Genomic DNA, 22710 nt, shown 5'->3' with positions numbered 1-22710 from the left:
AAGGGGCTCTACCTGACTTTGTGTTAGTGAAGAGCCGGTCCGACTACGGAAGACTCGCGTAGCTGCAGGACTGCGCTGTCTGGTCCTGGCCTGCGTTTGAGCCCCCTGCGCCTCCGTCCTCTGTCTACCCCTCTGGTCGGACAGGTAGCGCTGGGCCAGGCGCATCACGCGGGTCAGTACACTTTTAGCCCCAGAGGCTGATTCTGTGGGTCAAAAAAACAAAAGGGTAAATCATCAAAGTTTCATCTGCTTTGACAGGGCCTATAAAGCTGTCAATCTTATAATAATATGCAGACATGCGGGTGCATGGGCACCGCTTACTTCATGGAACGTGATACTGTAGGCTAAATAAGTTATCACTCTGGTACAGGCACCCCCCCCCCCACATCCTTGTGTCTGTGTGTGCATGTGATCTGGTGTGTGAATGTGTCCTTGTTGTACACAAATTAGTGTTATCAGTAGCTCACCATGTTTACTCAGGGGGCAGAATCGGCCTGCCAAAGCAGGCTGTGAACACAAAGACCCACTTACACAACGTGCTGTCTGTGTGCAGGCAACACACAACAGCAGAGGCAGTACGTCATGTTTCACAACTCAAGGGATAGCGGAGTTTTAATGGGTGTTGCTTTTTCCAACTTAACAACACAACTAATCCGACTCCAACACTGATTTAGCAGTACCGTTCCGGCTAACTTCATTGTGGGAACGCAAAAGAATTAAAAAAATATATATAAAACATCCTTTTGCATAGTTTGGAATGAGGAATGTTTATTTGTACAGAGTCAATGATATAGAAAGAACCTTAACCCAACACACCACAGAAAGCATAACCTATGCTAATGTGTAATATCTCCCCCTAGATGGGCTTTTGAATTACATTAATTTAATGAGAAAAACCGCATCACGTTTGTATCAACTACATTATGAACAAAGTCAACAAAACATGTCTCACAACGCCAACTACAGCCAAATGTAAATGGACTACACATAAAACAAGTCACCTATCTGAGCGACTTAAAGATGGCTTAAAACTATTATTACTATAAACGACTGTTGCATACATTTTAAGACATAACAGGTATATTTAACCATTTAATTTTCTGACAAAAAAGGGTACACAGTATGTTTGGCGAGGGGTGATTAACTGCGGAAGCAGAACTTAAAGCCTTGGGTTAACGTATTGTTTTAGGCTTTGCAGTCTTTCAGTTAGCCAATGACGAGCTACTCAGTTCAAATATTACCGAGGCTCGTCTTAACGCACTGTTTTGCAGGCTTGCACTTGTCGAACTTCTTCCATTCAAACCGGCTCTGTGTTAAAACCGCTGTCCTGATCATGATTTAGTACCATTGACTTGTTATTGCCCCGTGTTGGCTGGCACCATACAGCAGTCGGGCTAAGATATATGGACATGGGAGGTCTGGATGTGTTGCAGAGACTCAGGTTGTCTCAGTACACCAAAAGGAAACGAACAACACACAGGGTACACCTGTAGAGGCATAGCACAAAATACACTCACCATTCTCACTGGTCTTTTCTCCTTCCAGTACGTTTTCTTTATCTCCACTGGCTTGGGTTGATAGTGTGGCCTTCTGGTCCTGACTCGGTTCTGAGAGAGAGAGAGAGAGCTACATTAGCCACCACCAGCATTACACGCTAAAATCTTCCTTCCTTTTTTGAGGGCAAATTTAATGTGGGTAATGTAGATAGATGCAAGATTTTGACGACTAAAAAAAGACTACATGGAATTCTAAAAAGGGCAATTTTTCGTTTCAACGTATATTGTGAGAACACACCACATCAGATGGGTGTAAATAGGCCTTTTAACATGTACGCTTAAACTAATGATGTAACATGCCGGTTTCATTTCGATTTTTTGATCAAGTGAAAAATTGTTTTATTGATGTTGGAGACTAAAGTTGACAGAAGTTGCTTTATTTCGTGTTTACACCTATTTAGAGACTTTAATTCAACAGTTACTCGAGTAACAGTTCACTTTTTCTCCATTGGTCAATTCATTTAAGTCTTTAGCATTAGCGTTTTTCAAATAAGAATAAGTCCCAAGTCCCGTGACCGGAGTCTACGTCGCCGAACAGGACGTGCCGCGGATAAAAGTGCGGCGTCTACTGGGCCTAATGCGAAGGTCCTGAGCGAGGTCATCTTGGATGTCAGAACAACTTAATTTCCAAGACACACCTTCCCATGACCACTTCTCTTCCTCCGCTAAGACTCTGTCTGTCTGTGTCTCCCTCCCTCCGATCCATCTCAATCACTGTCGGACGCCGGCTACGGAGAGGTGTCATTGCACAGCCAACTCCCGGAAGAACGCTCGGCGTGTCACAGCGCGTTTCCCCTCAGCCACCCACAGGTGGGTACTGTAGGTGCCTCAATGGGTTCTCTCCCCTGTTGACGCTACTCTTCTGAATTCAAAACCTCTCTAAAGATATAATCACGTAAGACTTAAACATTACGGGCGTACATGTTTTTCCTGGAGCCGAAATAGTTGCACACAAACACCCCACGGATGCATAAACACTGGTGAGCTCACCCGTAGAGTCTCTCTATGACTCAGGCTGGTAATGAAAAGGTCTGCATGACTGTGATTTATTCTCACTCTGTTTAGGCGATCTCCAAAGAGCAAAGCTCCTTACAGGGAAACACTGCTCAGTTTACAGAATTACGGTGACTGTAAAATCTGTGCATTTACATAAAGCAATATTCTTTCCCTCGATTGATTTATTTAGAATCGGTTGTAGTTTTCAATTCATACCTCAAACAGGATAAAAAAAGCTGCAAAATGTATGTTGCCAAAAGTCTAGAATAAACTTCACAGATAGGAGTGCCCAAATGAATTCATCTTGGATGGCGTTTTGCTTTCATTACATTACATTACATGTCATTTAGCTGACGCTTTTATCCAAAGCGACTTACAAAGTCTAACTGCCACTTCCAAACAAACAATAGCTTGTTGTCGAGGTGGTTCTTTTACTGAAGTCAACCGCGGGTTTAAAAGACAAATGCTTTAATCAAATTGTCGCTAATACTATAGGCCAGAAAGCTAAAAATAACAACTGTGCGTTATGAGAGCTTGAGTCCTTTGGATTTATAAACATCTCTGCAGCAGATAATCAAAGAAGTCCAACAAAAGAAGAGTTTCAGCTGCTCACTTTTTATATCTTATGCAAAGATAAAGGTTGAGCCCCACACTATATTGATAGCTGCCCCACACACACGCTTTCAAATTTCTTTAAAAAAAAAAGAAACTGGAAAAACAGGCGTGGAAATGGAATGGAAGCCAAGCGGGGATGCGAGTCAGCTCATCATTGGCAGTGAGCGGGGGTTGAATCTGCCCGCTGTGGTGCAGAGGGCGCTAAGCTGGGGGTGGGTTAGGGTTACTTGTCCATCTACGTGGCCACCATCACCCGTGTTGCAGCTAGGATTGGAGCCGATGCTCCTTTCTCTTCTAAAAGGGAACTACCTCAGGTGGCTTGTTGCTCTGATCCGGACGCATGCGATTGGAGGTTATCGGGCATGTCCAACTGGTAAGTGCATTATCTATAGAGCACCTCAGAGGCCCCAAGGAAAAGCTGGAAAACGTTGATGGGGAGAGGAAATACACTTTAAAGCCTGATGACCCCTCAGCATGACCCTGGATAAGTAGCAAATGAGAGCTGTTGGAACGGACACATATGTAACTACGGTTTTTATGATAACCAAAAGTCTAATGTTGATGTTTTAATCAAACATGTTGGGAGTATTGGGGATCAGAGGGATCCAGTGGGTTTCTGTTAGCCTGTTGGCTGGTTCAGGCTACAACTGAGTGTTACGGTTCTCTTTGAGTAACTTTTACTGTTACACAAATTGAAGTGAAAAGCATTGTTGCAGAGAGGGTCCCATAAGCCCATGGTACGACACACTCACACACGGGCACACAGATATATGAAAACAGATGGTATGACACAAACAGTGATGAGGTCATTTAAGCTATTAAAGCATACGGTCCAAATCCCACCTCCTCAATGACAGATTGTCAGTGTAGCTCAGCTCCGAGGTTTTCTCTATGACTCAGGGCTATAATGAGAAGGTAGGAATGACAGTGTGTGTTTTTCTCCCCACACTCTCCCTCTCTCTCTCTCTCGCTCCCCCAAAGTCAGTTTCAGATGACAGAGCGCTCTGCTGATTCCTCAGTGTCCTGGAATTAACGCTGACAACACGCAGCCCTTTGAAGGTCCTATTCTGCCGTCCTGTGGGAGTTGGTGGGGCAGGCGCACCTGTGGCTTGGATTGGATTTGCTCCGATGTGAGGCAGGCCTCGGCACACCCCGTGGAATGGGAGCTCACACACGCTAGTGTGGTACGAAAGCTTTGAAGTGCTGATCATTTACGTGGCGTGGGTTGGAGGGGAGTAGATAGCGCTGTCAATAAGTTGGAACCAAATATCAGACCTGCAAATACTGAAGAAGACTATCAGGATACAAAACTAGAAAATTTTAAATTTCATATTATTTTTGACAATGTGGCTGCTACTGCCGGAAGACATTGCTAAGTAGTCGTAATAGTTGTAAATATAAAGAAAGTGGTATTGGTAGAGCAATAACAGTAGTAGAACTATTTAAATTAGTGGTAGTTACCGCAACAATACCAGTAGTAGTAGATGTTTTAGTAGCAATAGCAGTAGTAGTATTTTCCGTAGTAAAAGTAGTAGTAATAGCAGCTCTAGTATAAGAAATCAAATTGCTAGTTTTAGTACAAATATTATTATTACTATTAGTAGCAGCAGTAACAGCAAGGGACAAAAAGACCCCATTCTTAGCGTCGAGATAACATACGGTTAATTCACATGGCTTTTTATTTTGAAAGGGAGGACCCGGGTGTGGGAGATGATATAGAGAGTACGAGTACAAAGTATTGCATGCACTGATGAACTAGCTGATATACTATACACACACACACACACACACAAAGGGTTGTTTAACCTCCGTTAGTGGGCAGTCTGCAAAAATAGATACAGAGCAGACAGGAGAAACACAGGGGGAAGAGAGCATCCCAACAAAAACAAAAGGTCATTGCAAGACACATGAGGGACGGCGAGGGAAGGATAACGACGAGTAAGAGAGGAGGGGGACCAGTTATTTGCCAGACGCCTTGTGTAGTTGATGAGGAGTAGGACACCAGATCAGTGGCTCTTTAATGTGTCCGATTGAGATCAGTCGGCACATAAAACTTGTAGTCGAAATAACACCATCCGATTCATTTGAGGTGTCATTTGTGTTGTCCGTTGTTCTTTTGAAAAAACAACACCACCCAGATGTTCTCTGGTGTAGCTCTGATAAAAACACAAAGTCAGTGAATCCGTCCGCATGTTAGATCCCTTTTATTTTAGTTACACCATCACCCTACAACTTTAGCCCTGTCAGACTTTTGTTTATTTGGTTGATTATGAATGTTTTAGTGTTCGGTTCTAATCAGCTCTACCATCTCAGGGAAAAGGATTCATTTCATTTTGACGGGACAATCCTAGTAAAATAAAGGTTAAACATAAATAAATGATGAAAATGGAATAAAAGGAGAGTAAACAGGGTGGTGATAGAGGATTAGAGTGAGGGAAAGAGGCGTAAAGAAAGGGAGTAGATCACCACTGACCTGTGAGTTTTGACCCCCACCACACCCACCTCTTAATATGCCTTAAGGCCTGCCGCAAGGTCAAAGTTCACTCCCAGAGGGAGAAGGTCCAGCCGGCACTCAAGAGACTATGGTACGGCAAGTAGGCCAATGAGCAAGGAGTGAAGTAAAGCAAAAATTGGGTTTTTGGGGTCAGAAGGTTTGGGGGATGAAAGGATGAACACAGATTGAAAATGGGAAGACAGGAAAGGATCCCTCCTCCCCCCAAAAGAAGCCAGACCCCGACCCTCAGACCTGTAATTACAGCTGCCCAAGCGAGAATGATGGCATCTCAGAGTCCGGGGCCTCTAATTAAAACAGCACATGTTTAGCACTCTACAGAGTCATGTTACGGCTAAACACAGCTAAATGAAGTTGCGCTGTCATCTGCCGACTCAGACCCGACTCGTCTTGCTCTTCCTTGGATCTTTTTATTCTCTTTTAAATAACGTTTGCATGACATAATGTCTCTCCTCTTTTCAATCCCACAACATTGAACCAAATACCCTTTTTAGATTATACCGCTGACATCCAAATGGTCAACTATGCGATCAATTAAAACTTAATCAGCAGTAAAGCAAACAACAACGACGGCAGGAGTACTTTTCTAGCAGATCCCCCCCAATGTAATGTTTTAGACTAAATCATTACATTTGATTCAATGTCAATCAATCAATCAATCTGCCATCAGTCTGCGTACTAGCTTTATGGAGCTGTGCCAAGTAACTCCACTTTCTACAGGTAGCCCTTCACCGTGGTATGTGTTAGAAAGATCTATTTTCAGGATCCTCAGGATGTAGCAAATGTTCCACCACCAACTGAGGTGTCTGATGAGGACTGCAGGTTAGCCTGGGGCTGATCAAGCAGGTGGCATTCCATTTCTACCATAAAGAAAGAAGGAGCTCTGTGTGTGTGTGTGTGTGTGTATGGGAGGGGAATTAGGACAAAACTTTATAAAGACCAAAGTTTACTAGAAAGCAGGTCCAGCTGAGGGGTCATAGGTAGGCTAATCGCCCACGCTAAGAGGCTTTTCAGGTTGGAAGGGTGACATTCTTATGGGAATAACAGATAAAGTCCAGATCCAACAATGACCTTGGACCATAACAAAGATGGCCCAGATATTTTAAAGCATCTTCGGTTAACCGCTAGCCTGGTCAGGAAGTAGTTGCACTACATGCAGAAACCACTACATTTATTGGAACAAATGAATGAACATCTTACACAACATCAGCAAAATAGGGAACTATTACATTAGTCTCAAAAATATTCCTGAAGACCCTTCTTTGGAAGAAAAAGTTCAAGGATTGTTGAAGATATGTTTGTTAAAATATTATCCCAGCCCACACACACTGTGAACGATAGATGCCCGCGCTGAACAGCTCCTATTGGATGTCCTTTTTGGTCCCAGTCGCTTGTGACAGGCGTGTTTGTGTGTGTCTGTAATCTCATGGCTCCCACCCTTAGAGAGAGGAGCCAACGCTTGTGTTACAGTCAGAGCACCTTTTGAAGGTCCTAAACACCCTTCATCCCCTCCGTATGTGTGTATGTTGCCGCCCCCAATGTGAACACTGGCCGATTCCTTTTGACCTTATTTGTGAAAGCTGACCTTGCTTTATCCAACATGAAACATCATATTGTGCAAGAAAACGTAGATTTTGATGATATCCATCTTTGTTCCTTTCATCTGAAACAGAAATGTATGAGGGGCCGTTTAGGACTTAATTAAATTTTTGCGATGGCTGAATGTTAACAAACCGACCGCAGAAATGTTGATTAAACATCTAATTTCTCGCCTGAAAACGTTCTAAAATGGCATTCCGTCCCTTGAATATGGTAGTATTTATAAACTTGGACGGGCGAGCCCGGACTTCAAGGCATATGAAGGAAGGGTGTATGATTGGCACATTGCGCTGTTCAAAATCAGCGCTCTTTGCTTCCGCCTTCCGGTGTAACTAAGATTCTCTCACACTGTATACTGAGATGCTCTCATGTTGTATAGTGAAATGCTCTCAGGGTGAGAGTGTCTCAGTAGTGTGTGTGAGAGAGTGTCTCAGTAGTGTGTGTGTCTCAGTAGTGTGTGTGTCTCAGTAGTGTGTGTGAGAGTGTCTCAGTAGTGTGTGTGAGTGTGTCTCAGTAGTGTGTGTGAGAGTGTCTCAGTAGTGTGTGTGTGAGTGTGTCTCAGTAGTGTGTGTGAGTGTGTCTCAGTAGTGTGTGTGAGTGTGTCTCAGTAGTGTGTGTGAGAGTGTCTCAGTAGTGTGTGTGAGAGTGTCTCAGTAGTGTGTGTGAGTGTGTCTCAGTAGTGTGTGTGAGTGTGTCTCAGTAGTGTGTGTGAGAGTGTCTCAGTAGTGTGTGTGAGTGTGTCTCAGTAGTGTGTGTGTGAGTGTGTCTCAGTAGTGTGTGTGAGTGTGTCTCAGTAGTGTGTGTGAGTGTGTCTCAGTAGTTAAGTCCTAAACGGCTCCTCATAGCAGAGATGGGGACTCGAGTTTGAGACTGACTCGAGTGAAGTCAGTGAATTTCTGTAACTGATCCATTGATCAAAGAACGAAATGGATTTTTAAAAAGTTTCCCTTACCATCATAACGGCCCCCCCTGCTGAAGAAGTGTGCGATAATAAAAAAAAAAAAATGTTTATTGTTTTGTTATTTTCCCACACGGCAGTTCCACACTGACATGAATATGTTGCGAATAGGTCGTCCCCCCCCCCCCAATACACTCACCCCCCCGGTCGGTTGAGCCGTTTGCCTGACTAACATCCCCTGGTTGACTTTGTGTCGTAGCCAAGCGCGGAGCCTCAAGTTGGTCAAATGTCAAAGGTCAAATAAAGCATAACAAGTAGGGAAGCAACACTGGCGGTTTAAGGGGCACTGCGTAAAATGTTTGTGCTGAGTCACTGCACTGAGGCCCGAGCAGCAGACGGACAGCGTCATGGGGGCCTGCTGAGGAGATCGGGACACTGGCATCTGCTGCTACACCAAAAGAGCCATCGGGACAGGGGTGACATGGTGGGGGACGTGAAGAATTCAGCGGTAAAGTAACATACGGAAGGACACGTCAACCTGCTCTCAGAGCTCCATGGTCTGCAGACTAAGCGTACCCTGAAGTCAACTTTGTCCTTAATCGCTGACTTACCCTACAGTTAGACAGTTCAAGAACTTGTGTAACTTTTTGTGTCAATTACGATGAAGTACCTGGATTGATTGTCCACCGCACCTGATTAGCCCAAAGATATATTTTGAAAATGTATTGTTCTGTTATTTAAAATCAGCCAATAGTAGTTTAAACATAAATGTTTATTGCTTTGATTTAAAACGTGAAAGAGATTGGTGCCTTTCTCAAATGTTTGATGAAAATGATGTAATGATGTTTTTTTGTAATAAGACAATTTGAGTTTTTTCTTCTTCTTTGAGAGAAAGGAAGGGAGAGAGAAAGAGAGAGAGGGAAAGCACTGGATTTTGTCTGATAGGCAGGCAGTTTCCCCCATGCTGCCTTGACGGCTAGACAGTCTGACAGGCCAGCAAATAAGGATGACTCATCCTGACTCACCACACACTACACCCCCCCCCCCTCTCCTGTGCAAATACTCAATTACACACACACACAAAGAAGGTGTGTGTGACAAACAACCCTGCAGCCACTAACCTGTGACGCGCAGATTTCTAGCCATGCACACGCATGCACACACAAACACACACACTGCATTCCAATCTTTCGTGAAGCTGAGACTGCAGCGCTAAGGGGTTGCCAGATCTTGAGGTGCTGATATGTGAACGGCCTACAAAAGATAAAAAGGCTGCTTTGATCAAAAGTTATAGTAGGCACCCACACACACACAGACACACACACACACGCAGAAGATAACAATGCTGAGGGACCCCGGGGAGCACTCGGCGCACAGCCGCTCAAACCCTGCGAACTCATCCAGGCTCACATCACTTAACCCTCGCACACACGCTGATCCTGTTACACACACACACACACTCGCGCCACAGCGTCAATGTGCACAGGGATTGGCGGACCCTGGGGAAAGCGTCTCCATCATGTTCGTGAGAGTGCTGGAACAAAAGGAGGACGGTTTTTCCCACAGAATTAGGTTCTCTTAGTGCTGGAAGCTAAAAGGGTAGATGTAAAAGGAACTAGACATTTTAACGCCAATGGTTGGAGGGTCAGCTTTTAACAAGGCACCAATTAGCAAAAACTGGGAAGTGGACTCTTGGAGTTTGTTTTATGCTGGCTCAACAATAGGACTGTAAAAAAAGATCTCAGCTTCACCCTGTGCTGCAGACAAAGTTCATGTAAGAGGCTGGTGTGTGAGTGTGAGAGATTAAGTCTGGGAGTGTTTCAGCGTGAGTGTGACTGGTACCTCCTCCTTCATGGTGGCTCTCGTCTAACACCAGACTGCTCATGCATTTGAGCTCCCAATCCTGGACCTCGGTATTCCACAGGGCAGGGATGAAGACGGCGTACTTGGATCTGCGGGAGGAGGAGTTGAGTTGAGACCGAATCACTTGAACGTCCTCTCCCGCTGCCTCTGTATTAATCAAAGTGTGGACGTTCAGGTGCATAGAAAGCAGCATTCATGTGAGGGGGGCAAGAAAGTAAAGTATAGGGGGGAATAGAGGAGTGATCCAGGTGGCTCACCGCTCCATCCCGGGGGATATGGTAACAAATGGCTGCAGATGGAAAAAATACAAATCCAAACTGTTCAAAGGATCAATAGAGCGAAGGTTGGAGTGGTGTGTGTGTGACGGTTTCCTATTAAAAAAAAAGATTCCAGCAAGCACTCTGGGAAGTGTTTGTTAAAAGAAGATGATGGCAACAGTCCGGTGACTCTAGATGTTGTCTCACTAGGCTTTTGCACAAAAACTATGGTGGCATGTTACGGATTTTCAGAAGTTGTGATAAAAGGTTACACAGTTCTCAAAGTTGCAAACTATGGAGGTAAAATATTGTATTACATTAATCTCAGCCACAATAATCGTCCCCCAAACTGATGGCGAGATGGAGCAGGGACCCCCTACAATACAAATTGCGTTTATATTATACTCGGCCTAGTGCCATGTATAAATATAGCTGCCATGTTATTGTGCATTCAATACTAAACATTTTTATTTTTAACATGTGCAAGGCACAGGCTGGCCGTGCTATACATCTTGCATACAACACTGTTAATAACAACTTATTAAAATAATGCACAGATTTATGTTTGTATTTTAACATACATATAGAAGGGACAGTGAATCATCAAGCATCAGCGGGTGGCACACATTCTACCACATAGTGAGACGTCTGTAGCACCTGTGTAGCACACAACTAATATAACCTTGGACCGATGGAGGTTATCAGGCAGAGGCTCATTCCAGCCTCAGGCTACAGCCTTGTGCTGTATTTGTTTTTCAGGTAGGTGAGTGAGGAAAATCCACTTTCGCAAAGATATGAGCAAAAAGGCTCATCATTGCTTTTTGGCAAGAGATCCAGAACTGCGGGAGGTTTTGTTTCCTAAATGTTTCTGAACGTACGGTCAGTGGATAGTTCGATGAGCTGATCCTCCTGTCACTGTCTGACGTGTGCAGTCTGCTGTGTTGTCTCTGAATGGAAACTGTATCCAGGCCATGTCCCTGCGCAGGAGTCAGCTTCAGAAAAGTAGCTCCCAAACGGTCTTTCGAGCACCTCCAAGTGCGCAAGAATTGCGCGTGTTACGGGAGGCGAGAGCACAGAATCATCTCCCAGCTCATTCACTGATGGAAATATGGAAAACATTCCCTCCCAGACGCTCCCTCCATCTTTGGATGTTTTCATACAGCTGATACTGACATTGTCATTTAAAACTGCAGCCAGCTCTGTGCGCTTTTGGAGAAGTAAAAACTCCTGAATAGATTTATGTAATTCCAACACACGTGACAACACTGTTCCATGTGAAAGCCATTGAACCTCTGAATGGTACAGCAGTGTGTTCTCCTCCCTCAGCAGCAGAGATTAGAGAAGAGATGCATTTGCAAATATTCTTGATAAATATTCAAATTCTTGACTATATTTACAACTTTCACGACATAGTCCATGACATTTGACCTTTCAGCACTGTCTTTGGCAAAATACAAAGTATTCAATAAATATCAGTAAGCGTGTTCAATACTTTTTCCCTGTGTCATTTCACATTATTACACATAACTTCTTTGTATGTAGGTATTACCTGCCAGGTCTTTCGGTGGTGGCTGCCCGCTAGCTGGTGGAGCAGGAGAGCAACTTGTCCCATTGTCACCAACGTAGGAGAGTTTAAAAATGCAGATGCATTTGTTTGCTTGTCACGGAACATATTTTTCGATGGAAGTGTGCACGTCTGTGCGCATTGGGGCGGAACGCCGCCGTGAGTGATACCGAGCGCGAAGGAGAGTTGTAAACGCGACCATTTAGAGACAGAAATGTCTGTCCGCTGGTACGTGTGTGCGCATACACAGACATATGCGCACACACGTTGTAGCATAATCGGTATACGTGGGAAAAAAACATTTTTATTTCCACACTCTTTCAGGGGGAGGGCGCCCCGCTGTTATAAAGATTGGGGAAACACTGTTGGATTCATGTTAAGGTGTATTTAAATGAAATTCTGATTCTGAACACATTTCAATTTGTGGGGAAATAAATTGAGAAAAATAAAATAAAATCAACCAAAAATTCTGCAACCCCCCCAGCAGCACCTCACAGAGGACCAAACAGACTAAATCTGAAATGCTTATTGTGTCAAGAGAAGAGAGACCACAGGTAAGAGGGACCCCACTGAGTGCTCCTCCTGCTACATGCATTTAAGAATGTTTGAAAGAGAAAGGAAAAAAAAGAATTTAAGCGGAGCCATGTCAGTGTCACATAAACAATGTGTGGCCCCCTCTAGCTGAACGAGGGTGTCGGTGTGTCAATGACGACAAATTAAAGGAGCCATATAGCAGGAGCGAGAGGCGGCCCAGAGGAGTAAATGAGAGCACAGGGAGGGAGGGGGGGCATGGGAATTGACTTCTGCGGGAACGGGAGGGGCGGGGGAGGTAAACAATAGATAAAGAGGTCAGACTGGTAGAGGGCACAGAGAAGACACTGTGTATAGGAAGTGCGTAGGTTGAGGGGGGGGGGGGCAGAGAGAGAACCGGGGATGACGGTACAAACACTGACGGGCGGACAATGAAACTAGCCCGCTCAATGAGAGGAAGTGGTTTGGTACGATGTCGGAGGTTCTGTGGAGAACTCGGCAGTAACAATAAGCAGTGTTTTAATCGACGATATTTGCATTTAACTCAGTTTTAGTTTTCATCATCTGTAACAGGGTTGCACCCCGACAAAAATGGCAGCGCAGCAGTCAGAAGCAGATGGTTTTTAATAAAACAACGTGAAGAGACCAAAACAGATAAGCTTATCTCCAGAGTGCATTAGTCAAACTAAATTGAATGAAATGGGATAGTTTTTGCGGACGCACGTGTCTGCCTGTGTTCCGGGTGCAGCAAAACAACCTTCAGACTTCAGACCGGTCGGGGAAACAGTGACTTAAATAAATAAATCCAAGGTGGATGGCTAGGTAGCTACTGTAGCTACACAAGTGGTGAGCTATCGTTAGCTGCTGCAAGGACGGAGTCATGAGATTTGTGTGAATAAAGTATGTCCATGATGACAACTTATTTTAAATTTTAGAGAGGTTTCTAAATCCCCCTTCTCCCTCTCTCTGACACAACATTCCTCCCCCTCCCTCCCTCCTCCATCCTTTAACAGTATCTTCCCAGCGTAAGGGGATCCTGCCTCTGGGAGACGGTTGGACCACTTAGTGGTGCGGTTGCCAAGCGGGCAACAAGGACTCAATGCAATGCGGTGGCAGGCTGCCCGCTAAACGCCAAACTCACATAATGGGACCGTCACGCTGCCCTTGGTGCGGGCACACACAAACAGACGTAGGGGGTCTCCTGCACAGATTGCTTAGTTTCCTCCAAGCGCAGAGAGCATCGGTGGCCGTGGTGATCAGTCCGTGCTTTTAATTGGTTACAAAGCAAGCTATTAAATGTGACAAATAAAGCATTGAAGGAACACCTAGGTGGTTGGTTTAGCGTTTGTTTAGCCGCGCCGTGTGATTATCCTCCAGATTTGTCTTTTATAATCCACTTTGCAAGTCATTGAGTACCCAGTACGTACCTACCCCATCCCTTTTACTCCTCGGCTCATAATAAAGTGCTTTATCACTGCCCGTGAAACTGCTTCGGTCATGGAAACAAATTGGCTGCCCAGCCGCAACTTCTGCTGTGCACACATCCCTGGCATAAAGTACACAGCGGTCCAAACGGTTGAAATCTTTTCTAAAATGGAGTGGGAATAGTTCAAGGGAGCTTATCTATGAAAACAAACATTATAAACTGGATAACTGTGCACCAGTGCCTCACACACCCACCCACACAAACCTAGTGACCCTGCTGCGTTGCCATCGCTACAGCTCCATGTCAACAAAACACGTTGCCAACGGGTTTTTTCGTATTCAGTGCAGTGAGGGACGGACAGAGGTGTCCCGCTGAAAGCTGCGTGGACTGCCATTGAAGAAACTAATTCAGCATAAAGGGTGTTTTATCCAAAACATGTAACAAAGACAGCCACAGAAAAATAAAAACACTCTTGCGCTACTTTTTCCCAGAATGCTCTGTGTCAAAATATGCCTTATGGGCTGATTGACATTCATGAGCTGCCTCATGCTTTTAATTTAGGGCCCAGTCGAAGAACGGAGCTATGAGAACAATGCTGCACATTCATGAGCTGGGACATATAATATGACAACATGGCCTGACTTGAACAAATAGGGAAGTCCATAAAATCCACAGTAATTTGAAGTTGAAGAAAAAACATTAAAAATGGTATCCTCTAACTTTGTTAACAGCATCTACAATTTGCATTAAAAAAAAACTAAAATTTAAAAAGGATAGGGAAATAATGACTCTTTTTTTCTTCAAATACTAATTACAGTCTACATTTGAACACATTATAGCATTCTAATTTACTTTTGCCTTATAGTCATTATCACAATATGGAGCTCGAAAATACAATAATATAATATGGATTGAACCTCTGTAATTTACCCGTTAGCTCCTTTTTAAACAGCATTGTGCCACGGTAAGGATTCAGGCTGTCGGCAGAACAGCCATTTACTGTGATCATTCTTAACAGCATTCATAGGAATGCATTACAATGGAAAAGGTCTATATGTCAGATTCTCTAAGTTGTTCCAAATGTTGCTCTCCGCTTGGATCCATTATTAGAAAGGCAGGATCAGGCTAGCCAACAGGCTGCTAACAGCTAGCAAGAGGAGCGCTATGATCACCCAAACTATTGATTTCCACCGATTTGTTGGTAGCAATGTAGCATCTTGTGGCCTCGGCAACTAGAAGCAATAACAGGGACACACTTTCTCATTGAATGAGAAAATGCATCTAGACTTTTGGTACTGTATATACATTTTTTTAACACAGAGGACATTTATTTTCCAGTCTCCCTGTGTGCGTACGTATGTACATACACACAGCCTCACTTTACTCACACGTCGAAAGGCACTCTCAACAGCAGGGGTAACACTGCTCCCTCGTCGGTCAGGTCCATCAGCCGAGGCTCCAGAAGCTCGACAAGGGTCAGAGCAGTACGGAACACAGCAGACAGGCCTGGGGAGAAAAGAAGGCCGCAGGGTTCCCAAAAAGCCCCAAACTGCTGTACACAAACAATACTTTATTCAATAACAAGTTGATGTGAACGAGATAAGATGTGAGGTGTTGGTCTTTTCTGTAGCGCTGAACCAAACTGAATTATACAGATTTGATAATAAGCTACAGCAATAGGATTCCCCACGGCAGTTAAAAACCAAGAGGAAACACTGCTCCTATTACCTTGGTTATTGAATACTACGTTTTAAAACAATCTAATTTTCCCCTGCCCACTTAATGAATGTGAGAAAAGGATAAATGTACAATTATCCGCTGTGTGTTAAGTGTGTGCGTAAGTGCATACCATGCAGAATGATGAGATCCCAGACAGCCAGAACAGAGTCCCAGCAGGGCAGGGAAGTGAAAAGAGTGAGGAACCAAGGCGTCACAAAGTGGACTGACGAGACTCCCACCGACTCCTGCAGAGAGTTGAGGGGGGGGGTATGGCATTAACAAAATATGTATCCAATACTGGTTTCTCAGCCGCTTTCCGTCAACCAGTCTTCTAGACTCACCACCAAACTAAAACATTCTTTATTATTGATTATTTTGATAAATCGATTTAATCGGTCGATTATTTTTCAGATTTAAATCGATCAATCGGATGAAAAAACACCATTAAAAAGCTTCAATATCCAACCCTTTATTCTAAAACAGAACTCTAAATTCACCTTGAACATAATCATTTATAAAAAATAAAGAAAATTTAACAGGATGTGTTTTAACATCAGAACATTTTCTATATTACACTCACAGGCGCACACATTAGCATGCTAACGCTAGCTTAGTCATCAGCTGGATGACTAGTAAACAGCAGCAGCAGCAGAAGAGCTGCTGGAGGTTCCTTACGTTCCTCACATCAAAACGGGACAACGTGGTGCTCTCATGCCATGTTACGTTTTTTAGTTTTTGAAAAGCTCCCACACCTTGGACGACTTAACTTGAACATACTGATATTCGAACACTTGTAATAATCGATTTTTATCGATTTGTGGCAGCCATACTTTCGACTGAGTTAGCTTTGAAACTTTTGAAAAAAGGTGCTAAATTCTAAATTCAGAACCTTAATTCGGCCTAAACAAACAAAAGATTTTGGCGTTAGGGGTCCTTTGTTGGTGGGTACAGGCCATACCCAGAAATCTTCTTACAGCTTGCGTGCCTTAACCCTACTGAACAGCTCCATTACAATGAAAACGCTGACCACGAATCTGTAATGGGCTTTTTCTACAAGGGCGGACAACTATTGTGCCTACAATAAGCCCCTTCAAGGGCAGATCTCTTTCAGGACCTAATGAGTGAACGTGAAGAATAACAGCTCCTTCAAAGACACAAATGGTGCCCCCCCTCACCCAATTCCATTATTTCAAAATAAAAGCCTCAATGATTATCCATAAAGCACAGAAAGAAGCTGTTTTCTTAAAATACGAACTGCTCTTTCAAATACTAGTACAACTAGTACTTACTTCTTCAACTGCTACAACCACTAGTACCACAATTACAGTACTTATATTACTACAAAAAATACATTTTTTAATTCTCAGCTTTTATTATTTCTGTATTTTTTCAGATTGATGAGCTTCTCCCATTTGTGTTTTTTTCCAATTCTTTCTCATTTCGGTATTTTCAGAAATTTTTGAATTAATTTTAGCTTTTCCCGTTTCTATTGTTTCAGGAAGGTTTAGAATTAATTTCAGCTTTTTTCATTTCTGTACTTTTTGAAATTCGGTTTAGGCACCGGTATCGTTTTGAAACCACCGGTTTAGCACCGGTATCGAAAAGAAAAAAAATGATACCCATCCCTACTCACCAGGTGCTGAGAGAGCTGGGGCTTCCTGTGTTTCAGGAACTGGTCGAACACCTTCACCTGATGCTGTACCCTGATTGGACCAAGGAAAACAGTTTATTATAGTGTCGGCAAGATAGCAGCAAATCCCACTGAAACGAAAATGCAGTTTGGGGATTACATAAATTTGTTTCAGGGATCAATTTTAGCAGACCCAATACTCAAATGCAGCTGCAAAAGAGTTGTGTTTTGGGAATTTTTACAATTGGGGGGTCCTCTTGTTAGGACATAAATTGGCATGTTCCCTCAAATCACAGTCAACGTGCTTTTGGAAACCAGTTAATGAATCAAATTCTTTGGCAAAAAAAACAATCGTCTGGCTCAATAGTATCTATGTGTGTCATTTGCGCTCATGACCATCACTTTTGGTGGCCGGGTTATGATGGGAAGCCAGATTAGTGACCTTTGGAGCTATAGCGGAGGGCCATTCCTAAGAAGAGTTGGATCCACATTTGCTTTGGCGTTTACCATGCAAGGACGCTATTACTACCTTTCAACTAAAAGGGTTACCTAGTACCTAAACAAAACAAACGTGGAATTATGATAAAAAAATTAATTTCAAAGTAAATTATATCCATTAATAAAGAGTTATTTGTCGAACAATATTTGTTGTTATTTATTTGTATCAATTATACACTCATTCCTACCTGGTTAGGTTGAAGTCAAACAGCTCTGTTAGATATTTAGGTTTATCCAACAATGCGGTCAGAGCCCAAAACGCCTCTTCCTCCCCCAACTGCATAAGTAGGACTGCAGCTAGGTAGGACATCCCTGTGACACACACACATAAATACAGATCTTTAAAAGCATTTAAGACAGAAGTTCAAACATGTTGAATCATAAGGCAGACACAAGTGTGTGATGTAAAATGTATTCAGGCTTTCAGGACTATGCTGTTCGGTGTCGTTGACAATGAACAGGTTACCCCATGGTGACAACAGATTAGTAAATTTGGAACCTCATAGTTTAAGAGACTTCTTGCAAATACAAATAAAACCCATTACCAATAATTGTGCTGCTTGTGATATTTTCAGCATCAGATATTCATCCAAATTTGAGTAATTGTATTAATCCAAATTTCCACATGTATCAAATAGTTATGAATAAAGAGGGCAGTGAAAGTTCAACTTAAAATAAAAAAAGAGGCTAAAATAATTTTTAATTAACAACTCAAAACCAACGTATTAATAGTACTCTGCTTCCACCAAGTGCTCACATTATGTATTGCAGGTAAATTACCAAAATAGTTTCTTAAAAATAAAAACAACAAAAACATATTAAACATTATTAAGGAATAATAGTATGATCCGTTACCTTGGCTGTAGCCAACCTGCGGGCTGTATTTGGCGTATGCAATGAGGACCCTGAAGAGTTTAGCTTGGCCCTCAATGGCTTCTGGGCTGTCCCCCATCAGCGAGCGGTGGGTCGGGAAGGAACGTTCTGTGGAACAAGTCAGATTCATACAACGTGTTTCGACCTTTACTTTCACATACCAATATTAAAAGGCAACATTTACTTGTTTTCACAACTAAAAACCAAAGTATCCAACCTTTAAAAAAATGAAGGCCATGTTTGCCGACAAACAAAAACAAACAGCCAATGCCCTAATAATGAAAATAAAAAGTAGGAAAAAATAGACATATAACACACTGAGCAGCTTTATTCCCCCATTTGAGCTCACGTAGGTCCAGGGCGATCTGTCTGAAGACTGTGATGTCGTCCGCAGAGCATCTGGGTAGGGGGGCGCCGGATCCCTCCCCGAGGTCCAAACCCAGATGGTTTTGAGTCTCACTCAGGGTGGCGATTGCCGACAGGATGCCATACTCACTGACTCCCAAGTCTACCAATGGCACTCGCACCTCTAGCAGACACTTCTGTTGAAGAAGGATCAAAGCAGGCTTTTGTTATCCATCACCAATATCCCAGTGAATGAATGACCCATTTCAGAAAGCCTGTTGAACAATGAGACCCTGAACTCTGAGCTTACAAACAAACCCTGATATAGAGCAGCTATCTGTTCATTTAACTCGGTCTATTCACTTGCAGTTGGGCTAATGTGTGGTGAATGAAAAGAGACATATGAATGGATGTCCGATTCCACAATCCTCCATTGAGACAGGGGCACAGAAAGCTAAAATACTATAGATTATAAATGTGCAACAACTTTTTGGATCGTGAGTTTAACAAATGTTATAGAGTTGAACACCATCACTGAAATGGTACTTCTATACAATATTTTACAAGCTACACCACAACCCTACTCACTCAGAATAATGCATATGTGATTTCTTTCCCAGGTGAAGTTACTGGACGCGACGACTCCTTTGCTCTGGTGAGCTGGGACACTTGCATCGGATAGCTGTTAACCGTTTGTCTGTGTACAGTATGCTGCCTGTGACTATGGAACCTTCCTCACAAAGACCAGTGTTTCCCCAACCATTTTAACAGGGGGGAACCCACCCCGCTGAAGTGTTAAAAATAGATTTTTTTTTTAAATTTTCTACACAGTTCCACACTGACATGAATATGTTCGGGCCAACAAAGTGACTACTAACCCACGGTCAGCCAAACCGTTTGCCTGCTAAATGCTCCCCGGTTGGCTTTGGCCAACCCCCCCCCCCCCCCCCTGCGAAGTTGTAAACATGAAGTTGTAAACAGTACACTAGTGGTTCTAGTACTAGAACCACTAGTGTTATTAGTTTGGTCCCCCTTTTGTGCTTTTTTCCATGCAGAATGTGGTGATGAAATATTAAGCAAAATTTCATTTGGGGTATCAGTTGCTTATATCCTTTACAATAGAAATGTGCTCACTGACAAACAATCACACTACTGGTTTGACCGTTTATGTAAATGTGAAAGAAGGTGCGCAAGGTAATGGGAGATACTAAGTGAAAATACATGTGAGAGACATTGTCATACATGCAAGGTAACTTCCGTTCCTCAGATTCAACATTAATCTCATAACGACAACAAGACTTCCTCTCCGCTGCACGGCTCGTACCTGGTAGCTGAAGTCACTGGTGTCTCTCAGACTGTCGATGGCCAGCAGGCACTTCCACACTCTGCCACGCAGACTGGGAGGAATACCCATCCGGATGAACCGCTCAATCTGAAAGACCCGAAAAGGGTGCAAAGAAAAAAGGCTAACTGCTGAAAATGTAATGGGTGCTTATGGTACTGCAAAATGACGGTAGATGTTCCTTTTAGATAAGCATCGTGCAGTTCATAGGCGTCTTACCTGGCTCTTGCAGATGAAGCTAGCTCCGTTCCAGTAACTGAGCAGCTCACACAGCTCCTTCACCCTCACCGGGTTCAGCTGGGTGAAGCTGATGGAGACAACACCACATGGTTAGCTGTGATGCAGCATTGATTATTTTCAAGTGTTCATGGATGGGACTTTAATCTAACTTTTCATCATGGTGTAGCATCCATCCTAATGATACACAGTTATATATAATTGATACTTTGTGTATGGGCCACTTACATTTTTAACTTAATGTTAAATGAATCTGGGAACAATAGAGTTGGTGAGATAATGTCACTTTGCCTCATTGCTTCCTCGTAATGTGTGATGAAGTAACGTTACGTTCTGTCAAATAGTGCCAGCAATTTTCTCGAAACATCGCTTGAGACACTTTGAGTTTAAATCAAGGTCCTGACGTCCTGTTACGGAAATATATAACATAACGTTAACTAATCAACCTCAACAACTGAATGCAAAGAAAAAAAATGCCATTCTAGGAAATGCAAGTTAATTCGACAGAACTATTAAGTTAACTTAAATGTTCTGGGTCGCGACATTTCTATTCGCGATGAAGCTGGCTAACAGCTAACTGAAGTTAGCAAACATTAGCTTAGTTTAACTAGCCAACGTCTGCAGCAGCTAACTTAACGATGACAGTTCCCTGCCCCGCACCTGTAATCATGGCATCGGTGATGGAGCTTTTGGTCCTTCCGTTTAGTCAGAGCGAAGCCGAATTCATCAAAGGGCACATTTTCACTGCGTCTCCTTGTTGTTGAGCTTCTCCTACCAGCGCTACTGCTGGTTTTCCTCCTCATGGTTTTAAAAGACATTTGTTTTGGGCGCTAGTTTGAGCGAGGAAACAGCGTGTGGGGGATTCGGGACTGTCCTGTCACACTCAACGGTCACATTGGACACGCCTCCTTTCTGCGCGTCACCACCAACCGAAAATAGGCGGGATGAAAACGGGACAATTCAAACAAAGGAGAAAGAGCCGGTGTCTTTAGACTGAGAAAGAAGGGGTGACGAGAGCTGACTCACACAGTGGTCAACCACTGATAAAAAAATGGTTGCATTTCAAACTCTTTAATGTTTCCCAGATATCTTTTATTGAGCATTAAATATAAGCATGCATGCTCACGCTAAACTGTAATTACACTTGATTAATAATGGCATAATAATAGACTTGTGGTGTTCATGGTTGGAGTAGGTCCGTGTACCTTTTGATCGTCCCTTTTACCGTAAAAACAGAAAACACTCGTTTCTCGTGGGCAGTCGTTTTCTTGTTCTTCGTGTAGAACCAAAAAACGAGACCAACTGACAATATTTTACTCAGTTAAATCCTTTTGTGGTTTTTCCCATAAAACGAAAATACGAGGCGTAGCCGCTAAACCGGAAGTACGTAGATCAACGCAACCGTCTGCAATGACAGCGGTTACCAGGGTAACTTGAGGATAAAAGTTCATCAATGGAATCAAATAAATAATCCAGGTCCTACGGGATCAGTTAGCAGCAGTGGTTGACTACACGCACACTCGCTGCTCTTGGCTCTGATATTTATTTTCCACGTAATGTGTTGCTTCAGTGACCGCAGAGACAGTTTAATGAGACCTCGAGTAAACGGGTTCACATCTCCACCACTAGGTGGCAGAATACTTGATTTTAAACCATAGATTGAATTATATATAACTGTTTTTAATGCTGTTTATTTCATGTGATTTTAGGGATAATTTGCAACCATTGCATTCATCTTGTTATATTTATATCATGAAAGAGGGAACATGCATGTGTTTCACCTCTTGGGCCTAACCGTTCAATTTAGGATGAAAGTGTGACGAATAAACCAGAATTAATTAACCAAACTTCTCCATTCTAACCCTGACCATAGCTGTCATTATTTATTGCTTAATAAACGACACAAGTTCCCTCTTTCATGATATAAATATAACAAGATGAATACAACAATCGTTGCAAATTAACCCTAAAATCACATGGAATAAAGAGCATTAAATACAGCTGTAATAACCTAGATAAATAACATGAACAGTTATATATAATTCAATCTATGGTATTCAATCTTAGTATTCTGCCACCTAGTAGTGGAGAACCTGTTACCCAGTTACGCACAGTCGACAAACAAGGAACATACAGAGGAGCATCCGTTCTAGTTTATTCATAACAATTATTTTAATACTTTAATATGATCTATTTTTTTCAAATGTTAATTTACCTCAATGAGTTTTATTGTGCAGTATGGTGAGCCA

The 22710-nt window shown here is 42.9% G+C and overlaps 1 protein-coding gene across 2 annotated transcripts in view; it reads right to left on the bottom strand.

Moving 5' to 3' along the window:
* si:ch211-266k8.4 (TBC1 domain family member 14) overlaps positions 1 to 22093 on the bottom strand; it is a 35070-nt gene extending 12977 nt beyond the window's left edge. Inside the window, exons 1-12 of one of the 2 annotated variants that reach the window (XM_037452605.2) lie at positions 21122 to 22093; positions 20444 to 20531; positions 20207 to 20314; positions 18887 to 19079; positions 18520 to 18645; positions 17853 to 17976; positions 17170 to 17239; positions 15667 to 15781; positions 15206 to 15323; positions 10019 to 10128; positions 1518 to 1607; positions 13 to 203 (exon numbers count right to left, since the gene is read on the bottom strand). In XM_037452605.2, the coding sequence (XP_037308502.2) occupies positions 13 to 203; positions 1518 to 1607; positions 10019 to 10128; positions 15206 to 15323; positions 15667 to 15781; positions 17170 to 17239; positions 17853 to 17976; positions 18520 to 18645; positions 18887 to 19079; positions 20207 to 20314; positions 20444 to 20531; positions 21122 to 21279 (1491 nt within the window). In that variant the 5' untranslated portion in view covers positions 21280 to 22093. Of the gene's footprint in view, positions 1 to 12; positions 204 to 1517; positions 1608 to 10018; positions 10129 to 15205; positions 15324 to 15666; positions 15782 to 17169; positions 17240 to 17852; positions 17977 to 18519; positions 18646 to 18886; positions 19080 to 20206; positions 20315 to 20443; positions 20532 to 20689; positions 21041 to 21121 lie in introns of those variants that run through there. The other variant, XM_037452606.2, reaches the window with a different exon arrangement.
* Positions 22094 to 22710: the final 617 nt, after the last annotated feature.

This window comes from Pungitius pungitius, chromosome 6, assembly GCF_949316345.1.
Source record: "Pungitius pungitius chromosome 6, fPunPun2.1, whole genome shotgun sequence".
Classification (NCBI taxonomy): domain Eukaryota; kingdom Metazoa; phylum Chordata; class Actinopteri; order Perciformes; family Gasterosteidae; genus Pungitius; species Pungitius pungitius.
This window is presented reverse-complemented; position numbering and strand designations above follow the sequence as displayed.